This window comes from Otolemur garnettii, unplaced genomic scaffold (genome assembly GCF_000181295.1).
Source record: "Otolemur garnettii isolate 467f Iridium unplaced genomic scaffold, OtoGar3 scaffold00237, whole genome shotgun sequence".
NCBI classification, from domain to species: Eukaryota; Metazoa; Chordata; class Mammalia; order Primates; family Galagidae; genus Otolemur; species Otolemur garnettii.
Window position 1 is genome coordinate 269,522 of NW_003852632.1, and position 25,176 is coordinate 294,697.

General features: G+C 41.5%; 1 protein-coding gene across 1 annotated transcript in view; it reads left to right on the forward strand.

Moving 5' to 3' along the window:
• PRKDC (protein kinase, DNA-activated, catalytic polypeptide) overlaps positions 1–22,903 on the forward strand; it is a 186,463-nt gene extending 163,560 nt beyond the window's left edge. Inside the window, exons 71-86 of the mRNA XM_023508282.1 lie at positions 181–374; positions 2,088–2,265; positions 2,785–2,945; positions 5,982–6,193; positions 7,977–8,064; positions 8,166–8,309; positions 13,373–13,577; positions 14,327–14,394; positions 15,196–15,416; positions 15,868–15,960; positions 18,548–18,628; positions 18,841–18,912; positions 18,985–19,186; positions 19,745–19,933; positions 20,819–20,958; positions 22,651–22,903. Coding sequence (XP_023364050.1) covers positions 181–374; positions 2,088–2,265; positions 2,785–2,945; positions 5,982–6,193; positions 7,977–8,064; positions 8,166–8,309; positions 13,373–13,577; positions 14,327–14,394; positions 15,196–15,416; positions 15,868–15,960; positions 18,548–18,628; positions 18,841–18,912; positions 18,985–19,186; positions 19,745–19,933; positions 20,819–20,958; positions 22,651–22,855 — 2,453 coding nt within the window. The 3' untranslated portion in view covers positions 22,856–22,903. The remainder of the gene's footprint in view (positions 1–180; positions 375–2,087; positions 2,266–2,784; positions 2,946–5,981; positions 6,194–7,976; positions 8,065–8,165; positions 8,310–13,372; positions 13,578–14,326; positions 14,395–15,195; positions 15,417–15,867; positions 15,961–18,547; positions 18,629–18,840; positions 18,913–18,984; positions 19,187–19,744; positions 19,934–20,818; positions 20,959–22,650) is intronic.
• Positions 22,904–25,176: the final 2,273 nt, after the last annotated feature.

The following is a 25,176-nucleotide window of genomic DNA, read 5'->3' on the forward strand; positions in this document are numbered from 1 at the left end:
GTTGTTTTGGCGGGTCCGGGCTGGGGATTCGAACCTGCCACCTTAGGTGTATGTGGCTGGTGCCTTAGCCGGTTGAGCTATAGGCGCCGAGCCTTAATTAATTTCTTAATAGAAAACTTTTCTCCACTATGAATTTCTTCTTTTAATTACAGGAGAAATTTTTTTTTTTTAATCCAACAGATGAGAACAATACCTCAAGCTACTTAAGAAGAAACGTTCTGGCTTTCCATGATCAGAACATTCTCCGGGGCACAGCATGCAGGATTATAGCTGATGCTCTCAGCAGTGAGCCAGCTTGCCTTGCTGGACTCGAGGATAGCAAGGCTAGAAAGATTTGGGACCTCTCTGGGTGCAGCTCTGAGAGTACTGAGAAGGTAAGGAGAGCAGAAATGAGTGTCTCCAGCTGTGTGCCGTGCAGCCTCTCTCACGTGCCGGCTGCTTCTGACATGCCGTCTCTCTCTGATATGCTATCTCTCTCTCACGTGCCAGCTGTCTCTGACGTGCCTTCTGTCTCCCTCTGACATGCCAGCTGTCTCTGACATGCCGTCTCTCTCTGACGTGCGATCTGTCTCTGATCATGCCGTCTCTCTCTGACATGTGGTCTGTCTCTGATGTGCCAGCTATCTCTGACGTGCTGTCTCTCTCTGATGTGCCGACTGGCTCTGACATATGGTCTGTCTCTGATGTGCTGTCTCTCTATGACATGCTAGCTGTCTCTGATGTGCCATCTCTTTCTGATGTGCCAGCTATCTCTGATGTGCCATCTCTCTCTGACGTGCCAGCTGTCTCTGACGTGCCAACTGTCTCTGACGTGTGATCTGCCTCTGATCGTGCCGTCTCTCTCTGATGTGCCGGCTGGCTCTGACATGTGGTCTGTCTCTGATGTGCCATCTCTCTGATGTGCTGTCTCTCTGATTTGCTGTCTCTGACGTGCTGTCTCTCTCTAATGTGCCATCTCTCTCTAATTTGCTGTTTCTCTCTGACGAGCCGTCTGTCTGATGTGCCATCTCTCTCTGATGTGCCATGTCTCTCTGATATGTGGTCTGTCTCTGATGTGCCATCTCTCTCTGATGTGCCATCTCTCTCTGATTTGCCATCTGTCTCTGACGTGTCGTCTCTCTCTGATGTGCCGTCTCTCTGATGTGCCATATCTCTGATTTGCCGTCTCTCTCTGACATGTGGTCTGTCTCTGACGTGCTGATGTGCCGTCTCTCTGATTTGCCGTCTCTCTCTGACATGTGGTCTCTCTCTGACGTGCCGTCTCTCTGACGTGCCGTCTCTCTCTGATGTGCTGTCTCTCTCTGACATGCGTGCTGTCCCCAGGCTACAGCACTGTGATAATCAGAGCGTCACTTGTGTTTCCAAAGTGTATTTGACAGTTATGCACAGCCAAATTTCTTAGGCCGAAAATTGTACTCCATGTGTTTCCTGTTTGTTTGAATGATAGAGATTTTTTTATTATTAAAAGTGAGGGGTTTTTTTGTTTGTTTGTTTTTAATTTTCGTTGGAATGGTGTAGACAGTTCTTTCCTGACTTACTAATGAAATTTAACCATCAGTCACCATTCATATGTGCCATTCAGCTTGTGGGATGAATCAGCCTCTTCTTACATTACTTAGGGCCTACTTTGCTTAGCTTTTTTCAGATTATTTTGTTTTTTTGATGGTTATCTGTTTCCTCTTCATGTCTCCTATCTGGCCTCACTTTAGTTCTCTGGCCTTGCCTCCTTTCTCTGAGACATCACTAGAATTTGGGCAGATGTCAACATGGGGAGCCAGTCCCATCTCTATCTTCAGTCTGCCCTGAGCCCCAGCCCTGCTGACGTGCTCCAGCTCTGTGTGGTTGAGCTATCTGGCCTATCCTTGGCTGTCTCATGTTTGTCTGGCTGGTGGCTGTGTGCTTAGGATCTTACTGGAACTGCTTAGTCCTTCACAACCAGGACATATTCTCCTTTTTCCAGTTAACTCGCTTCCAGTGTTATTTTGGAGCTGTTGATCTGCTTATGACTCACAAACAAGTGAAAGTAGAGCAGGTGGAGATAGCTTGTGTGGAACTCATGGGTTTCCTGAGGGCTTTATGAATTCTAGGTGATTGCGGGTCTGTACCAGAGAGCGTTCCATCACCTCTCCACGGCTGTGCAGATGGCTGAAGAAGCTCAGCCTTCCTCCTGGGACCATGGGCCTACAGCTGGGGTGACTAAGGCCTACATGATGCTGGTGGATTTCTGTGACCAGCAGCTCCGCCGGGAGGAAGAAAATGCAGCAGGTGAATTGAGAAACATAAAAACAAGTTAATGTTCATTCATTTATATTGGTATTGGCATAATGTCCTAAAAATTTTGTAGATACTTCTAGTTTCCTACTTGTTTTTAAATGACAAATACTGTGAGAGAAATTTATTGTCTTTTAAGAGACATTGGTATCTCCAAGCAACATGAGCTGCATTTTTTGTTCAGTCAAGCTGTGTCCTCTGTGTTTTCATTTGCTTAATTTATACTTTGATATTTTGCTTGCAGCTTCAGTATTATTGATGCACTTGGCCTGCCTCTTGCTCCTGGAGCAAATTCTGTAAGCAGCAGCTGCCTGTTCTTAGCCCAGGATACAAATGGAGCCCCAGGCAGAAGGGGCTTCCAGGGAGGGTTCTCAACATGGAAACATGTTGATCTGAAGTAGTAGCTTGGAAGCAAACAGTGGCATACTACAAAATAAACCAGAAAGGAAAAGGGTACTTGATTGTTAAATTTACCCTTTATGTAAACACTGACTGTTGTCTTGTTCTTAACAGTTATTGACTCTGTAGAGCTGCAGGCGTATCCAGCACTTGTGGTGGAAAAAATGTTGAAAGCTTTAAAATTAAATTCCAATGAGGCCAGGCTGAAGTTTCCTAGATTACTTCAGATTATAGAACAGTACCCAGAAGAGACCTTGAGCCTAATGACAAAAGAGGTTGGTATCTTTATTCTAGTGTGTGGAAAGGGGCTTTACAGAATTTAAGACAGATTCTTCTGTCCAAACATGTTGGTGTGTACAGTGCATATATTACAGCTTTTCCCAGCCAGTACTGAGTTTTTCAGAACCAGAGTGAGAGGGAACAAACCAGAGTGGAAATGGTGGGGAATGAGGAAATAAAACACACAAGAGACAAAGATGGGATTGGAGGACTGGAGCAGCTAAGACTGTAGCCACCACTGAACTGTGAAAACAGTTTTATTATGTAGTATCTAAACAAAGTCACTTATCTTAACAAAGTTGCTTGCTAAAGGGATTGATCTAATACATGGAGTAAATAATGTGCCTTCAGGCAAAAGATAAAAGGGAAAGTATGCAGGGGCTACTCAACTTCTGGCAGAGGAGAAAAGCAAGTTGTTGTTCAAGAAGAAGCAGTTACAGTGGTTCCTTGAGCATCTCCCTAGGCTGTGGGGGGTCTTACCTCCTCACAGCTGTACTCCACACTGAGTTCTGCTACATTCTAACATTCTAAGAACATAGGTAGTGAAGAACAGTATAAGGCTGGGTGTGGTAGCTCACTCCCAGCACTCTGGGAGGCTGAGGCACATGGATCACTTGAGCTCAGAAGTTTGAAACCAGCCTGAGTAAGAGTGAGACCTCGTCTCTACTAAAAATAGAAAAAAAAAAAAATACTAGCCATGCATTATGATAGGCATCCGTAGTCCCAGCTACTCAGGTGGCTGAGGCAAGAGCATCACTTGAGCCCAGGGGTTTGAGGTTGCAGTGAGCTATGATGCCACATGACAAAGTGAGATTCTGTCTCAAAAAAACAAACAAACAAAAAAAAAAAACAAAAAAGCCCCATGATGTAAAAGACTATTCACATTTACCTCTTTTAATTTAATTTTACCTCTTTTAATTTTACCTCTTTTAATTTAATTTAATTTTAATTACCTCACATTTTCCTCTTTGGATGTCAATAAGAATACTCTCTGAACGAGGACCCATGGAAATGGAAGAGGTTGGATGTGAGGGGACAAGACAGGATCTGTGTGGAGCAGTTTGCTGCCTGAGCAGACCCAGCTGTTGTCTGTAACATCAGCTGGTGCCTCCTACCCAGTCTGGCGTTGAACCCAAAGGCAGGAGTGGTTTCAGCTTGCATCCCACCTCCTGATGAATGTAGTGCCACCAGCAGCCCTGTGGCTGAAGGGATTGGAGCCCGTGAGTGTGTGCAGGGAGTGCATATGAGGGCATGGAGCAGCCTGTACCTTACCACCTGCTCCTCGCCCACCCAGCATGGCCCTGGCTGACTGTACTCCTGTCCTTGGGGCCCAGCCTGTGGCTGGAAAGGGTTCCCTGGCTTCCTCTGCACAAGGGACAAACCCGTCCAAGTTTCCCTGTTACTGACCATGGTGGACATGTAACCAGAAATCAGGGCCAGCCTTTGAGAATCGAATAATTGAGAAAGGGGCACATGGTACTCTCAGCTTCACATGGTCAGTTTTTAAATAATTGCAGTCTCCAAGCTGTGGGACCCTGGGTGACTGTCAGGGCCCTAACTGCACCTACCACCTTGTGTGGATTCTGAAGAATGGGAGCTTAAATTAAAAAATGTAGCACGTACATGTTTTTCCTAAAGATAACTGAAAAAAAATAGTTAAATAACTATCATGACTTTGGTTTTTTCTAAAATAATGTTTATATATGATAAAAATAACATTTTGCATTTTAGGAAATGAGCAGAGTATTGAGTCAGTGTGGTCGTGACATCTGGTAGATGCCGCGGCCTGCAGCTATTGGCTGCCATCGCTCCCAGGAGTTGTGTGTGCTAACTCATCTCCTCCTTGCCCCCTCCATGCTGTCCACAGTTCACAGGTCTGTTAGGAAGCTTGCCTCTCTCATGCTGGCATTCCAAGGACAGCAGATCTTACCTTTTAATACCTTAAAAGTATTATAGGAAATATGAACATATTTTAAATGGTCTCAGAATAGAGACAAAAACCAAAAGCTATGAACAAAAAAATAATTCAACAGTTCTATACAGAAAATGAAAATGCTGGGCCAGGCAAGGTGTCTCACGCCTATAATCCCAACACTCTGGAAAGCTTGACTTCAGGAGTTCAAGACCAGACTGAACAAGAGCAAGACCCTGTCTCTGCTAAAAATAGAAAGTCAAGGTGGGCACCTGTAGTCCCAGCTACTTGGGAGGCTGAGGTGGGAGGTTTGCTTGAACCCAGGAGTTTGAGGTTGCTGTGAGCTAGGCTGACATCACTGCACTCCAGCCTGGACAACAGAGCAAAGTCCTATCTCCCCTCCCTGCCCCCCCCCCAAAAAAGGAAAAGAAATTGCCACATACAAACTTTTTTTTAAAAATGGAAAAAAAAATTGCAGCACAGAGAAGAGTGCTGAAGTAAATGATCAAGGGAAATCCAAGCACGATTAAAGTATGTAAGACAATTAAACATGGAATGTTCAGCCTCACTAATTAATGAAATGTGCAAATTCAGACATTTTTCAGTTAGGCAATGATTTTAAAAGGACATCGTGGTCCACTGTGGGTAAGGATTTTGGAAAATAGTTTGATGCTTTTAGAAATGAAAATTTGAAAAATGTTCTTGGAAGTAAATCTAACAGTGTTTCCTACAATGGTTAAGATTCACACTATAATTTTCTAGACATTTATCCTGTAGGTATACAGCACAGACGCAAAGAATCATGTAAGTTGGGAAATCTAAGCAGCATTAGCAGACAACTGGAAAATGCCCTCAGTATTCATTATACAGCAGTGGTTAAGTACCAGATAGGATAAATCTGTTTGTACATATAAGAGAAACCATCACGTCTAAAACAATTCCTATCCTGTTGGAGGAGGGCATATGCACATTCACAGAAAATGGGAGAATCTGTGGTTTCCTCAGCTAAAGATATGTGGGAGAGAAGGCTTTTTATTTTACACTTCTGGGTTTTATGTTACTCTATAAGTTGTATGTTGAATGTCATGCTCTGTGTAGAGCCTCATCCTCTGTATTGCAGATGTCTTCTGTCCCATGCTGGCAGTTCATTGGCTGGACCAGCCACATGGTGGCCCTGCTGGACAAGGAAGAGGCTGTGGCCGTGCAGCACACTGTGGGGGAGATTGCCGACAACTACCCACAGGCCATTGTGTACCCGTTTATAATAAGCAGTGAGAGCTTTTCCTTCAGAGATACTTCTGCTGGTCATAAGAATAAGGAGTTTGTGGCAAGGTGATATTACAGAAAAATTAGGTTGATCAGATAACAGTTTTTAAAACGTGTGTGGTATAAAGCAAGCATATGTAAGCTTTTGTTTGAACAGAAAATCTTATGTATCTGTTTGTTGAATCTATCTACTCTGAGCACAGGCAGTCCCCAGCTTACAAATGAGATAGGTTCTCTAGGTTTGTTCTTAACCTGAATTTGTATGTAGGCTGGAACAGGTCCATTTACCTATAATAGCCTCCATTCATAAGTGGGAGCCACACGTCAGTCAGGTGTTTGTAACTTGGGGACTTACTGTAATAGACTCCATTTGTGTGAGTGTACCTAGGTCAGATGTTTATAACTTGGGGATTGCCTGTATGCTACTTGGTTTTAAACTACTTTTCATCTTACAATATTATTCATACAGCATGCTACCCTTACATTCACAGTCATCAATCTGTTGAGACAGACTAGATGGGATACATTTTGAAATCAGCTCCTGAAATTGTCCTTTAATTTAAAACATACAAGAAGAACTGTCTTCTTGGTGAGGACTAGTAGACTGCCTGACCTGCCATCTGCTCACTTCTTCAGTTGATTCATGAGTGGAGGCAGTTTTTGTCAAGCACTGGTACTTTGCACCCCCCAAATACTTTGTAAATGTATGATGTTCAGTTTGGCTCCATCAAGATTTTTTTTGGTCATTAGTTGATTAGCCTCATTATTTCGAGTGTTTGGTCCTAGGGAGACAAGAAGAGCAAGGTCCAGCTTTTGTGAAAGTTTGGTGCTGGCTTGGCCATGTACCTGCCATCTGCTACATCTCACAGAAAACTGCAGCAGAGCTGTCTATTTAAAAATTAAAGAAGAGGCCTCGCACAGTGGCTCATGCCTATAATCCCAGCACTCTGAGAGGCTGAAGCCAGTAGTTTGCTTGACCTCAGGAATTCAAAACCAGCCTGGGCAAAAGTGAGACATTGTACAAGAAATAGAAAAAAATGAACTGGGTGTTGTGGAAGGTGCCTATAGTCCCTTGAGGCAAGAAGATTGTTCAGGCCAAAGAATTTGAGGTTGCTGTATGCTCTGACACCACAGCACTCTATACGGGGGGTCGGGGGGGAGCTTACAAATGAGATAGGTTCTGCAGGTTTGAGACTCTGTATCAAAATAAATAAATAATTAAAAAAATAAATATCAAAGGAGAGAGAAACATTTGAAAGAGAGTATGGGCTCAGTGCCCATAGCATAGTGGTTATGGCGCTGGCCACATACACCAAGGCTGGCTGGTTCGGACCTGGCCCGGGCCAGCTAAACAATAATGACAACTGCAATAAAAAAAATAGCCGGGCGTTGTGGCTGATGCCTGTAGTCCCAACTACTTGGGAGGCTGAGGCAAGAATCTCTTGAGCCCAAGAGTTTGAAGTTACTGTGAGCTCTGACGCCAAGGTACTTTGCTGAGGACAACATAATGAGGTTCTGTCTCAAATAAAAAAAAAGAAAGTGTGTCAAGAAGTGACATTTTCTTTCATAACATAATTTCAGAAACTATATATCAAACTGTGTACATCAAAATGTCAACATCTTATCTGAGAACCTTACCCATTGACAGAATAGATACTTTATGCTTCATTTAATTAACACTGAGGTAATTTTAAATTGCTCCTTCCCTCAATTTTATAGTTGGTTTCATGTATATATAGTATGTAAATTATATACTTACATGTTATATAAAATGCACATCTTAGTATATTATAGGCCTTGGCCTTTGGAAGATGTTTGTTTACCTAAACTTGGTAAATTTTTTTAATAGGATTAAAAGTAAATTGGATCAAGGAGGAGTGATTCAAGATTTTATTAATGCCCTAGAACAGCTCTCTAACCCTGACCTGCTCTTTAAGGTAATGGAATTGCTTTTAATATATTAACAACAGAACTTAAGTAAAACTTAGTTGTATTCTACTTTGACATTTTTCTTTTTTATTCTTTTTTATTTCCATAGGACTGGACCAATGATATAAAAGTTGAACTAGCACAAACCCCAGTAAATAAAAAAAAAATTGAAAAAATGTATGAAAGAATGTATGCAGCCTTGGGTGACCTGAAGGCTCCAGGCCTGGGGGCCTTTAGAAGGAAGTTTATTCAGGTATGAGTGTACTTGACTTTATCATAGCAGATTGTTGTGACTGTCGGTATTAACATTTGATCATTTGTTAACAGTCCTAGTTTAAAAATGTTGAATTTGTAAACACACTTTAGATCTGATGCTTTGTGTGAACATTGAGAAGCCAGGGTCAGGTCAGGGTGTCATTACTTTCTGTTCTTTGTGCTCAGAGTCTTAGATTTGAAGGTTATATGTGATTTAGTCCTTTTAATTCTCTAAATGATTTGAATATTGCATCAAGAAAATATTTGTATCTTATATAAGTAGATAAATATTTTTAAGCATTTCTCTAAGTTCAGGGCATGATCTGAGATGCTCAGGAGATAAATGGAAAAGATAGACCCAGTCCCCAAGTCCCAGGATATTGAGCAACATAACCCTTACAAAGAGTTTTGCCCAGGACAAGTGTGATAAATGTAAGATTTGTTTTCAAATCACACAGCATCCTTAGGAAGGCATCCCTGGGTGAGTGGGGCATCTGGACTCTGCCCATCTGTCTGGTTGCAGACTTCAGGGGTCACCGCCAGCCTCTGTTTTAGAGCCTACCCTGACCCTCCACCCTTCATTCTGCTCCAGAGAGAAGGCAGCTTTCCCCCCCTCCTTCCTTCTTGCCTAGAGCACCTACATTAGAATGTCTCCCTTTTAGCATTCGGTCATACTGATAATTTTTCCCCAATTTTGGTCAAACTGTCTATATATTAAACCTTAAGAAGTTTCAGGGCATAGAGGCAATGAGAAGTCTCTGTCTTCATTTTCCAGAGTTCTTAAGTTCCAGTCTGTAGTGCAAAGGAGGATGTTGGTCCTTTAGGTTTTTTTTAATAACTGCTCAATTAAGGTATGTCACACACCCCTAATTCATCTATTTAAAGTAGGCAATGCAGTAATTTTATTGTACATTCCTAGGGTTGTGAGACCATCACATCAATTTCAGAACATTTTTATCACCACAAGGAAAACCCCCCCCATTTACTAGCAATTATTCCCCATTACCAGCCCCTGGCAGCCACTAAACTTCTGTCTGTCTCTAAGGAGTTACCTGTTCTGGATATTTCATATAAATGAAATCATTTTGCTTGATAGTTTCTAAGTTCTCCCACTTTGTATCACAGCTCAGTGCTGTGCTCCTTTGCGTTTGCTGGGCTCACCTCACTCAGTGTGCAGCATCTGTCCTGCCGTCAGCCAGTGGCCCTGGGGACCACCCAGCTGGTCACTCCTGCACATCGTGCGGCTATGCACAGGTTTTTTGGCTCTTGTGGCCCATCCTCAAGAGGTAAAGCCACTTTGATGTTTAACTGTTCCTACCTTTTTGCTTCTTGAATTAGATTTGCAGGCAGAGGTTTTATTTTGTTCATCTTTGTCTCTCTCCACTACCTAGCATTGTTTGGTGTGAAACAGGCATCTTTGGTTAGATGAATGAATGGTAAAACTTTTGATAAGTGAAAACCGATTTTGGAGGCTCATTCCTACTTGAGGTCACTTAAGTTAAAAGCGTGAATGCCACTGCACACAGGACTGTCCATGGCTAAGTGACCTAGGACATACCCTGCACATGAAGGCCACACTTTGCTTCTTGACCCATCAGATGCTGTGTCATGTCTGTGCTGTTGCTCTCCAACATGCCAGGGCCTCAGAACAGGCACTGTACACACTGGGTAAATGAACACGCACCCATGCTGGGTGCAGTGTGTCCCCAAGTATAACACACACCCACATTTGGGGCCCAAACTTCCAGGTAAAAAATCTTTTGTTTTAATTTTTTTAATTCAAATTCAAGGCTTAAAACTTGCATTATGCAAAAACTATTTCAACTTTTCCCAAGAGATTTTCCAATAATTTTTGTAAAAATATCAACTAGATTGCTAGCTCCTACTTAAAGTATGTGAAGAGAAATAGAGGAGAAATACATCAAATATACTTCTCTTTACTGTCTGAAAATGCAAGGTCATCATAAGTTCAAAAACACTTTTAACTGTATTCCAGGGTATTTTGCATACAGATATAGTAACTGCTTCCTAGAATTATATTTTTAATGCATGAGCATAAATATAAAAATTAAAAACATTTATATAGATACAGAATTAGCACTACCCATATATAATGCACATCCTTGTTTCTCTCTCAAAAAATCAAGGCAAAAAGTGCACAGTTATATACATGCCCCAAAACGGTAAGTTCTACGAAAGATTAATGTGCCAACATTGATACAGTTTATACAATGGTAGAGTGGACTTAGAAAAGTGTTTATTCTCTCGTAAGCCCTGACCTGCATGCTCTTTCTATAAAGACCTAAGTTTTGGCGTTGTAGCCACACAGTCACCAGAATGTGTCTGCCATAACTGTGCGAAAGCAGCCCACAGCGGGCAGGCTGGACGGGCTGGATGGGCTTGCAGACTTTGCCAGACCTTGTTGCGAAGACACTGGAGCTGAGTGGGCAACTCACTCAGTGTTGATGGGGACACAGGACACTGAAGCCAGGGCTGCAGTGGAAAGCATTGCATTAGCAGCTCTCTGTCCCCTCAGCCAGTCTGAGGGAGTTCTCACATGGAAGAATTCTATGCAGACCACAGCAAAGACTGCATGCTATTTCTGAATTCATGGCCACTGCCTTTCCCTATAGGTGCTGTGAGATAGCCCTATAATCTGCCAGCGGAACCCAGGCCTTGGAGTGCAGAGATCCCTGCACTGTTCTTCCAGCCTTGCGATGTGCTCAGAGTTTAATTTCTTGTGCCTTAAAATATCGATCCAGAACTTTCTCTGTGGTACCAAATGAACAATAATTTGCATCAATTTAAACAATAATGTATCAAAACAGGTTGCCTCAGATTTCACTTCAGAGGGTTCCTAAGGGCAGTATGCCTCTTGGATGCGATGGTGGTACTCGTTATTTCTGGAAAGTAGCTGGTCTTCCCATGTATTCTAAGAGTTGAAGATTGTTTCTATATTTTTAATCCGTTTATAAATTAAAGAAGAGATTAGTTTCAAAGAAGAAATGTCAGTTTTCCTATAGTGGATTGTCTTAAAATAGAGCATCTACTTCATTTATACCAGATTTATGTTATGGCATTAGTTCTAAATTTGGTTTAAATTTTTTTAAATTATTATTTATTTAAATACTAATTTTAATTAATTTAACTTAATTATTTAAATTTTGGATTAATAAGGGTACATATGATCAGGGCACAGTGTTTGCATTTGTTACATAGTGTCTGAGTTGTAGTTGGGCTCCTCACTCAGAAGCTGTGCCTGTCAGGCACTTAAATCCTGTTCCTTTCTTCCCCTTCCCCCCTACTTGAATTTAATTGTGCTTTTCTCTCAACAGGGCCTGTAGTTGTTCAGCTACTAGTTTCAAATTAGTATTGAGTACATAGGGCAATTGCTTTTCCATTCTTTTTTTTTTTTTTTTTTTGGAGACAAAGTCTCACTGTGTCTCCCTCAGTAGAGTGCTATGGTGTCACAGCTCACAGCAACCTCTAACTCTTGGGCTTAGGCAATTCTCCTGTCTCAGCCTCCCTACTAACTGGAACTGCAAGCACCCACCACAGTGCCCAACTATTTTTTGTTGCGGTTGTCATTGTAGTTTAGCTGGCCCCACTAGGTTCAAACCCGCCACTCCTTTGAGTATATAGCTGGCACCCTAACCACTGTGCTGCAAGCACCAAGCCTGCTTTTCCCTTGTTGAGATACTTTACTGAGGAAAATGTTCTTTAACTTCATCCAGGTAAATATAAAAGATGTGAAGTCTTTTTATGGCTTAATAGTATTCCACGGTATACATATACCACAGTTTATTAATCCATTCATGGGTTGATGGGTTCTGGGGTTGTTTCCACATCTTTGCCCTTGTGAATTGAGCTGCTTTAAATATTCAAGTGCAGATGTCCTTGTGATAAAATGGTTTTTTTTTTCTTCTAAGTAAGATACCTGGTAATGGGATTGTGGAGTCAAATGGAAAGTCTATTTTTAGCTCCTTAAAGATTTTCTATGCTTCTTTCCAAAGAGGGCATATTAGTTTGCAGTCCCACCAACAGTGTATAAACGTTCCCTTCTCTCCATGTCCACACCAGCATCTGCAGCTTTGGGACTTTGTGATATGGCCTCATATCACTGGTGTTAGGTGATGTCTCAAGGTTGTTTTGATGGGCTCTCATGACTAGGAATGATGAACATTTTTTCATATGTTTGTTGCCCGTTCATCTGTCTTCTTCATTGCCCAGCAATTAATTGGTTTTTTGGGCGTTTTCTTATTAATTTTCTTAAGTTTCTTTGTAGATTCTGGGTATTAGCCCTTTGTTGGATTTGTAGATATCTTCTCCCATTCAGTAGATTGCCTCTTTTCTTTGTTTATTGTGTCCTTATCTATGCAGAAGTGTAAAAAAATTTCTAATTAAAGATAATCATGGAAATCTTGACTATTGAGTTTCTGCTAGATACTCATGTTTATTTTTAATTGGACAGACATAAGGATTAAAATTCAAATAAATATCCGAGTAGGGGCCAATACAAAGAATTTGATATATTCCAAGGTAGAGTACTTTTAATAATAATTGTTTTGAAAATAGAGATTATCTAAATAGTGTTGGTACTTGGTATATGAGCCAAAATAATGGCGTGTAGGACCTGTCTCAATCAAGCAGTATTCTTACATTATTCCCAGCTAATATGAAGAATTACAGGCTATTTGTTTTAGTAAGCTGGTCTCTTTTTTTTGTTTGTTTTGTTTTTAACTTTGTTCCTGATTGTTCATGTCATTAAAATCACGTAGACTTATAACTGGACAGTGGCACACAGAGGTTAGATGACTTTGCTAAGGTTGTGAAGCTCTTTTTAGAATTTATAACTAGAAGTTACCACTAACCATGTTATTTCTAAAGGGACACAAGAAGCAAACAAAAGGTCACCTCCAGATGCTTTGAATATTGAAATATTCACGGAAAGCAAAACTATAAAAGCATAGAAGAAAGCTGTATAATTGGGTACTTGTTTATTACAAACATTATAAAAGTTCAAACTAAACTCTAATCTTTACTGTAAATTATTAATTTCAGGCCTTTGGGAAAGAATTTGATAAGCACTTTGGGAAAGGAGGCTGTAAGCTGCCAGACATGCAGCCGGGCACTTTCGCCAACATCACCAATGCACTGCTGAGCCGCATGGGCCCAGCCTCAAGGCCGCCCGGCAACCTGCATGAGTGCTCACCCTGGATGAGCAGTTTCCAGGTGGAGTTCCTCAGACAGGAGCTTGAGGTTCCTGGTGAGTCACTTTAGGGTGGCGGGTTGTGTTCAAGGATAACGGTGCTGTAGCAGAAACTCCTGTTTTCTGAAATAATGATATTGGATCTTGACGTTCTTTCTCTTTTAAGGATTTGAAATTTCACTGCTGAAAAAAATCAAGATTACTAATTAGTGTACTTTACTAATGCCTGATGAGATTATAGTTTCCTTATATTCCTGATTATAACAAGTGTTCAGATTTCCATTTAGTAATAATGATAATCCGTAATTAGATTTCCTCTGAATATATTCATGCTTTGCTCCTGAAAAACCTTTCAGAAATAGGTATAAATGCAGCTTGCTTCCTGGAATTTGCCAGAGGAAAAAAAAAATTATTCTGGCCATTCACGTTTGTTCTGGAAGGTATAAGAAAGCATATTTGGAGACATTTGTGTGTTAATAACAGCAGTTGCAGTCTGTGGAAAAACTCATGAGGCTTAGTCTGTGAGGCTCATGACGTGCATCATGGTTCACCTTGAATAATGCAGTTTTCTAGTCTTTCTTGTTTTTCTATTTGGAATTTATCTGTGCTCAGAGAACAGGAAGCTAACTTCCATTCAGTCAAATTGAGGCATGATAACATTTTTAAAAAGCATAAATCCATTTCCTTTAAATGAAAACTTGTGGTAAAAAATTTTACTGTTAGTTTATTTGCTAGATCAACAGACATGTTTTGAATTACACAGGCTAACAGGCTGTACATAAACAAGGCTGTCTGCTCTGTTTCAGGTCAGTATGATGGCAGGGGGAAACCATTGCCTGAATACCACGCACGCATTGCTGGGTTTGACGAGAGGGTAGGTGTGAGGGTTTGTAGCCTGTCACTGCCATGGTGTGCTTCTTCAGATGTGAAAATAATCTATTTGTATTTATTAAAAAAGGAAAATTAACTTCCTGTGTTGACCTCAAATGTGTGGAGTTTTCTGATTCTATTGTTTACTGAATTTCTTAACATAGTATCTGCAGAATTTCAACAACAATTATACTGGCTCGGCGCCTATAGCTCAACCAGCTAAGGCGCCAGCCACGTACCCCTAAGGTGGCAGGTTCGAATCCCCAGCCTGGACCCGCCAAACAACAATGACGGCTGCAACCAAAAAAAATAGCTGGGCATTGTGGCGGGCGCCTGTGGTCCCAGCTACTTGGGAGGCAGAGGCAGGAGACTCGCTTGAGCCCAGGAGTTGGAGGTTGCTGTGAGCTATAATGCCACAGCACTCTACCCAGGGGGACAGCTTGAGGCTCTGTCTAAAAAAAAAAACCAAAAACAATTATACTTAAGGATCTAATAAACCCAGAGAGTAAACTTTAGGCATCCATTGTAAAATACGTGTAGAATTACCTTCCTATGGAAAATCTACACATTAGCTTTGCTTGCTGCTAAGGATATGCGCGTTTATAAGTAATTATTCATGACTAGGAATACAAAGTGACTGCAGTGCAGCAGTCCAGCTGGCTTGGTGACAGAAATATCTCTCTGGCACTGGAGTCTGCTGGCCTGGTGTTCTGTTCTTCTCAGCTGACTGTCCATCAGAGGTCTCTCTATGAGGCACGCACACAACCAGCCTTAACTTTTCCACTCTTGACGGTTGATTTCAAAGGTAAAAGTAATGGCCTCCCTCAGAAAACCGAAGCGCATTGTTATCCGAGGCCACGATGAGAGAGAATACCCTTTCCTGGTGAAGGGGGGTGAGGACTTGCGGCAGGACCAGCGCATTGAGCAGCTCTTCCAGGTCATGAACCTCATCCTGTCCGGTGACGCTGCCTGCAGTCAGAGAGACATGCAGCTAAGGACATACCGTGTCGTGCCCATGACCTCCAGGTGCGTCTGGGTCTAGGGGACACTTGTAAGCAGGGCTGTGGATCCCACAGAAAGAGCGTTAGCAGAGCTGTTGGACACCCTACACCAAGGGGGAAGTGAGTGGAGAATGAGTGAGAAATCCCTTCTGCTCTGCTTCTATAGGACTTTTTTCTACTGAGGAAAAAACAGTTCGGATTTATTTGTAAATTTTTTTTTCTTTTTTTTTTGAGACACAGTCTCACTTTGTCCCCCTCGGTAATGTCATGGCGTCATAGCTCACAGCAATCTCAAACTCTTGAGCTCAACTGATTCTCTTGCCTCAGCCTCCCGAGTAGCTGGGATTATAGGTGCCCCCCACAATGCCTGGCTAGTTTTAGACACGGGGCAATCCACTCGCCTACCAGAGTGCTGGAATCACAAAAGTGAGCCACTGTGCCAGGCCTATTTATAAACTTTTTTCCCTCCTTTTCAGATTAGGATTAATTGAATGGATTGAAAATACTATCACCTTGAAGGACCTTCTCTGGAATAGCATGTCACCAGAGGAGAGAGCAGCACACTTGAGGTAACATGAGCCAGGCCACTCCTCCTTCAGCTCGGCCACCCAGCCTGCTCTTTCATCTGCTTTGCCTGGGTGAATTAATGCAGTGCAGAGTATAAAACAGCAGTATTAAACAACAAAAAACATTAACTTTGTAAAAGGAGAAAACTTGAATTAAAAATAAGATTAGCAGCTAACATCTAATTAGACATTTTCTGTATGCTGGTCACTGTTCTCAGCTCTTCCTGCTTCTGAACTCCCTCACTTCTCACAGCAGCCTGCAGGGTAAGTGCTGTTACTGCTTCTGTACAGACGAGGAGGGTAAGCCCCAGAGAGCTGAAAACGCATCCTCCGCCCCCCAGCCTGCACTCGGGGCAGCTGAGGCCAGTGATTAATTCTGTGTCACAATATGGGTGCTTTTGCTTTTGCTTTATCCTTTTTTGTATTTTCCAAGTTTTCTCCAGTGAACATGTATTTTTATTTGCTTTTTGTTTCTGTAAAGAAAAATAAGAACAGGTGTGATCGAGTAGTGAACGTCAAGTTGACAGATTTTGGTGATGAGCTACAGGATGAAGGAAGAGGAAATGGTCAGAAATAGCCACAAAGCCTATCTCTCTTCCTTATCCTCTCATTCTTTCCTAAAAGTATTTCAACAGGAGCAACATTCTCATCAGTCAGGAACAATTTCTGAAAAAAATTAAGCATATTCTTATCAAACTCATATTCCCAGGTAATAGTTAGCTAAATATGGCAGTGCTCACCAACTTTTAATTTCACACATTTGAGGCTTTTGCCTATAATTGTTTCTGTTTTACCTAGAAGACAGAGAAACTGATCAGCACTACTTCTTGGAATCATAAATTCCACCTCTTGCCCTAACACTGATGTTCTAACTCACAGTGGGAGCTCTGAGCAGGTGTGCTGTTTCCCAGCTGCTGCACCCCCGTCTGTGAGATGCATGAGGTGGAGAGAGGCATTGGTAGAATTGGAAAGTGGAGTTGCATAAATAACTTAGGACCAGCAACCTCAAACTCCTAAGCTCAAGTGATCTCCTGCCTTAGCCTTCATGTAGCTAGGACAGTAGGCACCTGCCACAACACCCAGTTAGTTTTTCTATTTTTAGCAGAGACAAGATCTTGCTCAGGCTGGTCTTGAACTCCTGAGCTTAGGCAATCCATCCACCTCAGCTTCCAAGAGTGTTAGAATTACAAGTGTCCTCATGCCTGGCAGGACTACCTTAAATTTATTTCAGGTTAATGTGAGGGTATAAGCAACCAGGTCAAAATACTTGATTTTGTTAGGTAGAGTTTATCTTGTGGTTATGTCCAACACACAAAAGATATGCACCCCCCTACCAACCTATTCAGTGAGAGTACCCCAACTCCCTCCCCCTAGGACTACCTTTTTCTTTTTAAGAAACAGAGTCTCACTTTGTCACCCTCAGTAGAGTGCTGTGGTGTCACAGCTCACAGCAACCTCCAGCTCTTGGGCTTAGGCAATTCTCTTCCCTCAGCCTCCTGAGTAGCTAGGACTGCAGGCACCCACCACAACACCCAGCTACATTTTTGTTGCAGTTTGGCCAGGGCTGGGTTTGAACCTGCCACACTTGGTATATGGAGCCAGTGCCCTACTCACTGAGCCACAGGTGCTACTCCCTAGAACTACCTTTTTAAAACAAGGCACTTCAGCCCCCTCCTAATAAAATCATTGCTGTTTTTTTCTTAATTTAGCATAACCTAAGAATCTTTATCTTTTTACAACCTAAGAATCTTGGTCTCAAAAAAAAAAAAAAGAAAGTAAGAAATTTCATCTTAGTTTAAACTAAGAAAATTGTGATTATGTATGATGGAGTGACGTATTTAAGTAGCAACTCAGAAAAGATTCACTTTATGTAACTGAAGTAATTCCCATGTTCTGAAATTTCTCTATCTCTAGACTTTTAGGGGGGAAATTTATGAAAGCTTTTGGCAAAAACTAAGTACCTATACATATATATATCACAGAGTACCTTCTTCCTATGCAACATTATTAAACAGCTTTTCAAATTTAAGCATCTATTGTCATTTAAGAAAATACCTCATTATACTTAATATGGTTTTTGTGTGTAACTACATATGAAATGGTGCAAATAAGGACAAAAACAGACTTAATTCATCTTCCACAATCACTATGTGGGCTTTTTGCCTGTGGTAATGATGTGGCCCTACTGCCCTGTTTTCAGCAGCCGCCTAGGGTGCTGTTGGCCTCTTGTTATGGTTCTGTCCAGATCAGAGTTAACAGAACCGTGTGCCCAGCTAATACATGCTGATGTTTAGCTCATCTTATTCTCTCTGTATGAAGCAGGAAATTTATCGTATCTGATTGTTTTGTTTGAATTTTTGCGTAGGAAATAGCTTGAGTGTCTGTGGGAGTAATTAAGAGTGAATATTGGCACATCGGAATTTTAGGTCCAGAATAACATGGATTCAGTGTTAACCTTAAATATAATCAAAAGTCATATTATTTTCTTCCTTCACTTTCACCATTTTCCAATGACTTTTCCCCTGAAATCATATAACACGAAATATCTTTCTAATGCAAATCCTCTTTTTCTACTTGTTAATGACCCCAGAGCACCAGTGGGTGAATATAAAGACTGGCTGGCAAAAATGTCAGGAAGACATGATGTTGGAGCTTATAGTCTCATGTATAAGTAAGTTTTTTTTTTTTAATTTTCTCTTGTATTAACTAGTTTATTAAAAGTTGCATATTTACTTTTGATTCTTAGAAAGTTTTGCCTCAGAGAGATTATCAACACCTAGTTATTTGATATTTGAGCTTCAGTATAAACAAAGAGTTTAAAACTTAAATTTCAAGTTACAAGAAATCTATTCCAATGAGATGTTTCCTATTATTAAATCACAGGAGAGCAAATCGTACTGAAACAGTCACATCTTTCAGGAAAAGAGAAAGCAAAGTGCCAGTGGGTCTCCTGAAGTAAGTATGTGCCTCTGACTTCATCACCATGTGGTGGCCCAACAGAGACTACAGACAGTGTCTTTCTTTCAGGCGGGCCTTTGTGCGGATGAGCACAGGCCCAGAGGCCTTCCTGGCTCTCCGCTCCCACTTCGCCAGCTCACATGCTCTGATGTGTGTCAGCCACTGGGTCCTCGGGATTGGAGACAGACACCTGAACAACTTCATGGTGTCCATGGAGACTGGTGACATGATTGGGATTGACTTTGGACATGCGTTTGGATCCGCTACCCAGGTGTGCTGCCCTCTTTCTTATCTGGGTAGCTGGGATTGTCTTGTGACTGGCAACCTCTAGAAATACATGCTTTTTAAAGAAGAAACGGCATTATCAGTTAGGTTAGTTTTGTTGTGGTCATTATACCTGACATTTGTAGAGAAAGGGATAGGGCCTACTTCATTTCGGCCTTGTTCAGATAGGTGGAGATAAATTATATAATCAGAGCCAGGAGTAAACTTGTCCTGTAAGCAAGTCAGGGCTCTGAGGAGATTAAAGAAGCCCTGTGATCAAAATGTGATACAGATTTTTTCTCTGATGTTAACCTCTGGATGTTTGGATCACACCACTAAGTCCCTCAAGCTCTGTGGCCCCACACACAGGACTTTGCATTGACAGGACGATACAAGCTGATGTGGTGATTACTTTTAGGCACAGTAATTCAGATCTCTGCAGCTAATTTCAAGAAAAGTAGAGTTTTTATTTTTAACTAAATGAATAATCGCTAGGAAAGGATGCTGCATTTGTGTCAATACTTTGAGATTTGTACTTTTTTCCATGCTTTTTTCTCTTACTCAGTTTCTCCCAGTCCCTGAGTTGATGCCTTTTCGCCTAACTCGTCAGTTTATCACTCTGATGTTGCCAATGAAGGAGACAGGACTTTTGTACTGTATCATGGTGCATGCCCTGCGGGCCTTCCGTGCCAACCCTGGCCTGCTCACTGACACCATGGATGTATTTGTAAAGGAGCCCTCCTTTGACTGGAAAGTAAGCTTTGTTTTGCATGTACTTTGCGTTTTCAGTATAATGTCCCAAGGACTGACCCAGTGTCTCTTGCAGAAGTGGTAGAAGTGTACCAAATCATATATATGAAAATATTTACATGGTTTTGTATAGCATTTCTCAAACTTAACATTTAGAATTGTTTGGCCTGAATACCAGTTAAGAAGCAAAATCTTTATTTGGGCTGGGTGGAGTGGCTCACACCCATAACTCCAGCACTTTGGGAGGCCAAGATGGAAGGATTGCTGGAAGCCAGGAGTTTGAGACCAGCTGGGCAATATACTAAGACCGCCCTCCCCTGCCAATTTACAAAAACATTAAAAATTATCCAGGCATGGTGGTGCACGCCAATAATCCTAGCTACTCACAAGACTGAGGCAGGGGGATCACCTCAGCCCAAGGATTCAAATTTAAAGTAAGCTGTAATCATACCACTGCCCTTCAGCCTGGGCACCAAAGTGAGAAAGACCCTGTCTCTTCTTAAAATAAATAAACCTTTATTTGGAGAAAACTCAGATTAAACAGAGTTATTTCTGACTAGGAAAGGGAATATGAACCTATTGGTGGTGGTAGATCTGATTTCTCTTTGATACAACTTTAAATTTAAAAACTTTTTCACTTGAGGGCTTCCTTGATAATACAGGTAGATGGTGCTTTCTAGATTACAGAGGCTGTCCTGGCACAGCCCCAAGGACTCAGGCCTCACATTGCTTCCTCTACAGGGACCAACCTGTCAGGCCTCACCAAAGCCTCCTGTGGTCTTTGTCACTGTGACAGTGCTGCATGAGAAGCTATCGAGCTATTCCTGGCTGTGGTTGAATGTGATTGTATATACTGGTAAAATAAACAGAAAATCATGTTTTCTTTTAGAATTTTGAACGAAAAATGCTGGAGAAAGGAGGATCATGGATTCAAGAGATAAATGTAACTGAAAAAAATTGGTATCCCCGACAGAAAATATGTTATGCTAAAAGGAAGTTAGCAGGTGCCAATCCAGCCATTATTACTTGGTAAGATTGTTATTTGTTGCAAAAAGCAAACAGAACACTAATGTGCTGCTGTTCCTTGAAGAACCAGTGTGTACACAAGGGGCTGGGTGCTGTGTGTGTGGTCTGCAGAACCAGCATGCCGGCCTTGCTGTGCAGACAAGAAGGTAAGGGGAGGCAGCTTCCCAGAAGGTAGACACTGCACTGGCTCAGGCTTAGTCTATTCCTGGAACAGCAGAGCTGGTCTGAGGAATGGAGGGGTATTCTTAAACAGTTGCCAGAATTTTGCTATATACATGAGGAGAGTTAGAGTTTAGATTTTCTTTTATCCTATTTTGGGTGTTTGATCTTGATGGGCTCAGCATGTAGGTGTGAAAAACACAGTGTGGGCTTTTTAGATGAGAATTGGGTTGGCCTTTTAGGTCAACTTATTAATTTCTCTTGTTGAGCTCTAAAGCCAATAGAAATGTATAAAGATGATTAAGTGGAAGGGAAAAAAAATGTTGGATTTTAGAATTAAGTAAATAGTAAATGGTAACCTATGGTCAACTTTTTTTTGACAATGATATATTCCATAAAAGATTGGATACTATTTCACACCATATGTAAAACTTAATTCAAAATGGACTAAAGAACTTAATCTCAGCTCAGTGCCTGTAGCACAGTGGTTACAGCACCAGCCACATACACTGAGGGAGGCGGGTTTAAACTTGGCCCAGGCCAGCTAAACAACAACAACTGCAACAAAAAATAGCCAGGTGTCGTGGCAGGTGCCTGTAGTCGCAGCTACTTGGGAGGCTGAGGCAAGAGAATCACTTGAGCCCAAGAGTTGGAGGTTGCTGTGAGCTGTGATGCCACAGCACTCTGCCGAAGGGCCATATAGTGAGACGCTAACACTCCTACATTTATGGGTAAACTTTCATGACCCAGTCACATAACTGATAAGGGACTCATATCTAGAGTACATTAAAAAACTGTTACACCTCAATATTGAAAAGACAAATAAGCCAATTTAAAAATGGTCAAAGGTCTTAAACAGACATTTCTCTAATGAAAATATACAAATGGGCAGGAAGCACATGAGAAAATGCTCCTGGCAGATATGAACAGGGAAATGCCAATGTGAGCACTTCTACCACCAGGGTGACTATGATCAAAAGTGGGGTGGAGCAGGTGCTGGGGGTTCTAGGGAGGTTAGGGCCAGAGCAAGACCCTATCTCTAAAAAAAAATAGCTGGGTGTTGTGGCAGATGCCCAGAGCCAGAGCGAGACCCTGTCTCTGAAAAAAATAGGTGGGCATTGAGGCGGGTGCCCAGAGCCAGATCGAGACCCTGTCTCTAAAAAAAAAAAAAAAATAGCCAAGCGTTGTGGTGGGCGCCTGTGGTCCCAGCTACATGGGACGATGAGACAAGAGAATCACTTGAGCCCAGGGGTTTGAGGTTACTGTGAGCTGTGGTACTATGGCACTCTACTGAGGGTGACAAAGTGAGACTGTCTCCAAAAAAAAAAAGTGAAATATGGGGTAGTTGTACGACCTGGAACTTGTAAATGAATGTTAGTAGCCACAACATTTGTGTTGTGTCCCCCACACATCTGATCTTCAACTGCAAGGTTATGAGCCACAGAAAATGTTAGGATGAGAAAGCAAAGATTTCAGGCAGCAGAGCAAAAGTAAGGTGTGGTTTGTGTTTTCACGGTTATTTCCTCTTTTTTCCAGTGATGAGTTACTTCTGGGCCACGAGAAGTCACCTGCCTTCAGGGATTACATGGCTGTTGCACGAGGAAGCAAAGGTCACAATATTCGTGCTCAGGAACCAGAGAGTGGACTTTCAGAGGAGATGCAAGTGAAGTGCCTGATTGATCAGGCAACAGACCCCAACATCCTTGGTAGGACTTGGGAGGGATGGGAGCCCTGGATGTGAGTCTGTGGGAGTCAGCAAATAATAAATTGTTTGAAGAAGCTCCCTAAACTCTCATCAGCTTCAATCAAGGAGCTGATTTTCCTGAAATGCTGAAGAGAAGAAATCTATTTAATGACACAGTTTTGTAGCATGAGTTTACTTGAAGATCAAGATGAGTAAATGAATATAGGTTGAATTAAAGAAGAGGTAAGGTTAGAAAATCCTGTATCCAGGCTCATCCAGCTTTAAACCAAGAATGTAGGATATGATCACCTTCCCAAGCATTTTGTAAGTGCTATAAGTCAGATAAACCAATGGGGTAAGTGTAAGCAATCCTTAGAGCATCCTCACTGGCAGTCATTCCACCAGACTTCATCACCAGGGTTTTGTGAGCATAAAGCCAAAGGTGTAGTGGACACGAGGAAAAATAGTTCAGCAGCACAGAAGTAACAGGAACAGCTGGGAAAGCTAGAATCACAGCATTCTCTGCCTAGAAATGACCACATTTGCTGTTTTAATTTCTCTAGGTTTTTCCCTTTCATATTATTCTCCTCTGGTTTTGACATTTTGTGATAACTTGCCCTGAAGAAGAGAAACACTTTTGTTCAGGGGCAAAAACCCAGGTCTTAGCGTTCACTCTGCTGCTGTAATGAGCACTGGAAGGTGCCATTACCACTTTACATCCCAGACTCAAGACAGCTTCAGAAACCCCACATGTGATGGGGAAAGCACTAAGTATTTCAGTACTAGGAAAATTCTATTTGAGATGAATTCCCATTTGGACAAAAAAGCGTGCCCTCTGGAAGTGCAAGGTCAAATTTTGTAACACGGCAGTGGTCCCTTCCCCATGGCCCTCTGTGCTCTGGGACTGTCAGAAGTTTTAGCTTTCTGGGGTTTTTTTTGTTGATGTTGTTGTTGTTTCTTCCTGCAAACACTTGAATTTGGAAATTTTACCATGATTTTTGGAAATAATCTTAAGGATATTTAATGATGGCCAGGCATGGTGGCCCACACCTATAATCCCAGCACTCTGGGAGGTTGTGGTAGACGGATTGCCTGAGCTCACAAGTTTGAGACCAGCCTGAGATACAGCAAGACCTTGTCTCTAAAAGTAGCCGAGCATTATGACAGGTGCCTATAGTCCTAGCTACTCAGGAGGATGAGGCAAGAGAATCGCTTGAGCCCAGGAGTCTGAGGTTGCTGTGCTATGAAGCCATGGCACTCTACCAAGGGTGACAAAGTGACATTGTCTCAAGAAAAAAAAGGATATTTAATGATAAAAGTTTTTGCTAAAAGTAAGGTATAGCTCAAGAGCAAAATATTCATCTTAAAAAGTTTATTACTTGCCAAGTTTATTCTGATACATACAAGTTTATCAGAATACATTACAGAATTGAAAACATTTATGATCTCAAGAAATATTATATTGACCCAAATAAATTTTATCTTTAAAGAAAGGTAATTATGTATGTGAAAATGGAATAAATATAATTTAGTAAATATTTTTACTATAGCACAAAAATAACCAAAATAAGTCTGCTTTGGAGTAATTATAATTTTTTTTAAATAATGTTTTCTATAACTAATTGGCTGTAACTTTCACTTGAGTCCTGATAATTTGTATTATATTCATAAGCTGTATTATTGGAAACCTATTTCTTAATGACTACTTTTCATATTAATATAAGTTGGTTATTCCAAGTTCACTGTGTATATAGGTACAATCGCAAAGCTGCTCAAAAAGCCCATTGCAGCTCGTGAGAGAGCAATAAAAAGGAATCATCACTGTGCCCAGTACTCAAGAGGCCTGGGTGATGCTCATCCTCAGCACACTCTGACCCTAGACTGGGCCACACTTCAGCCTATGATTCTTGTTGTATAAGGATATTTGGTTTGGAAACTGAGAAATAAAAAAAGACACCTCTTACTGATAATGTTTGTGAGAAAATGGGAATTAAGAGTATTTTCATTAAGCATGTTATTAAATTATTAGGCATTTTAATTTTCTTTTTAAAAAGTAGAAGGCTAATACATTTTTAGAAGTGTAAGAGTTCAAAGGCAAGCAGAGTGTTTTTCCCAGAAGCAGAAGATATTGAGCCACTTTCTTTGCCTCAGACTAGACCTGTGCCTCAGGGAGGTACAGCAATTGGGCCTCCCGCACATTCTGAGTTCCATGCACCAGGAATGGGGAGACAGGTCTCAGGCAGCAAAGCTTTAGTAAAACTTAACATCTAAAGCACACCATGTCCTACCACTGGGCTTAATTCTGCATTCTTTATGCTAATTTTTTATATAATAGATTAGGTCTAGCTATTTTTTAAAGTTTTGCAAATACATGAATT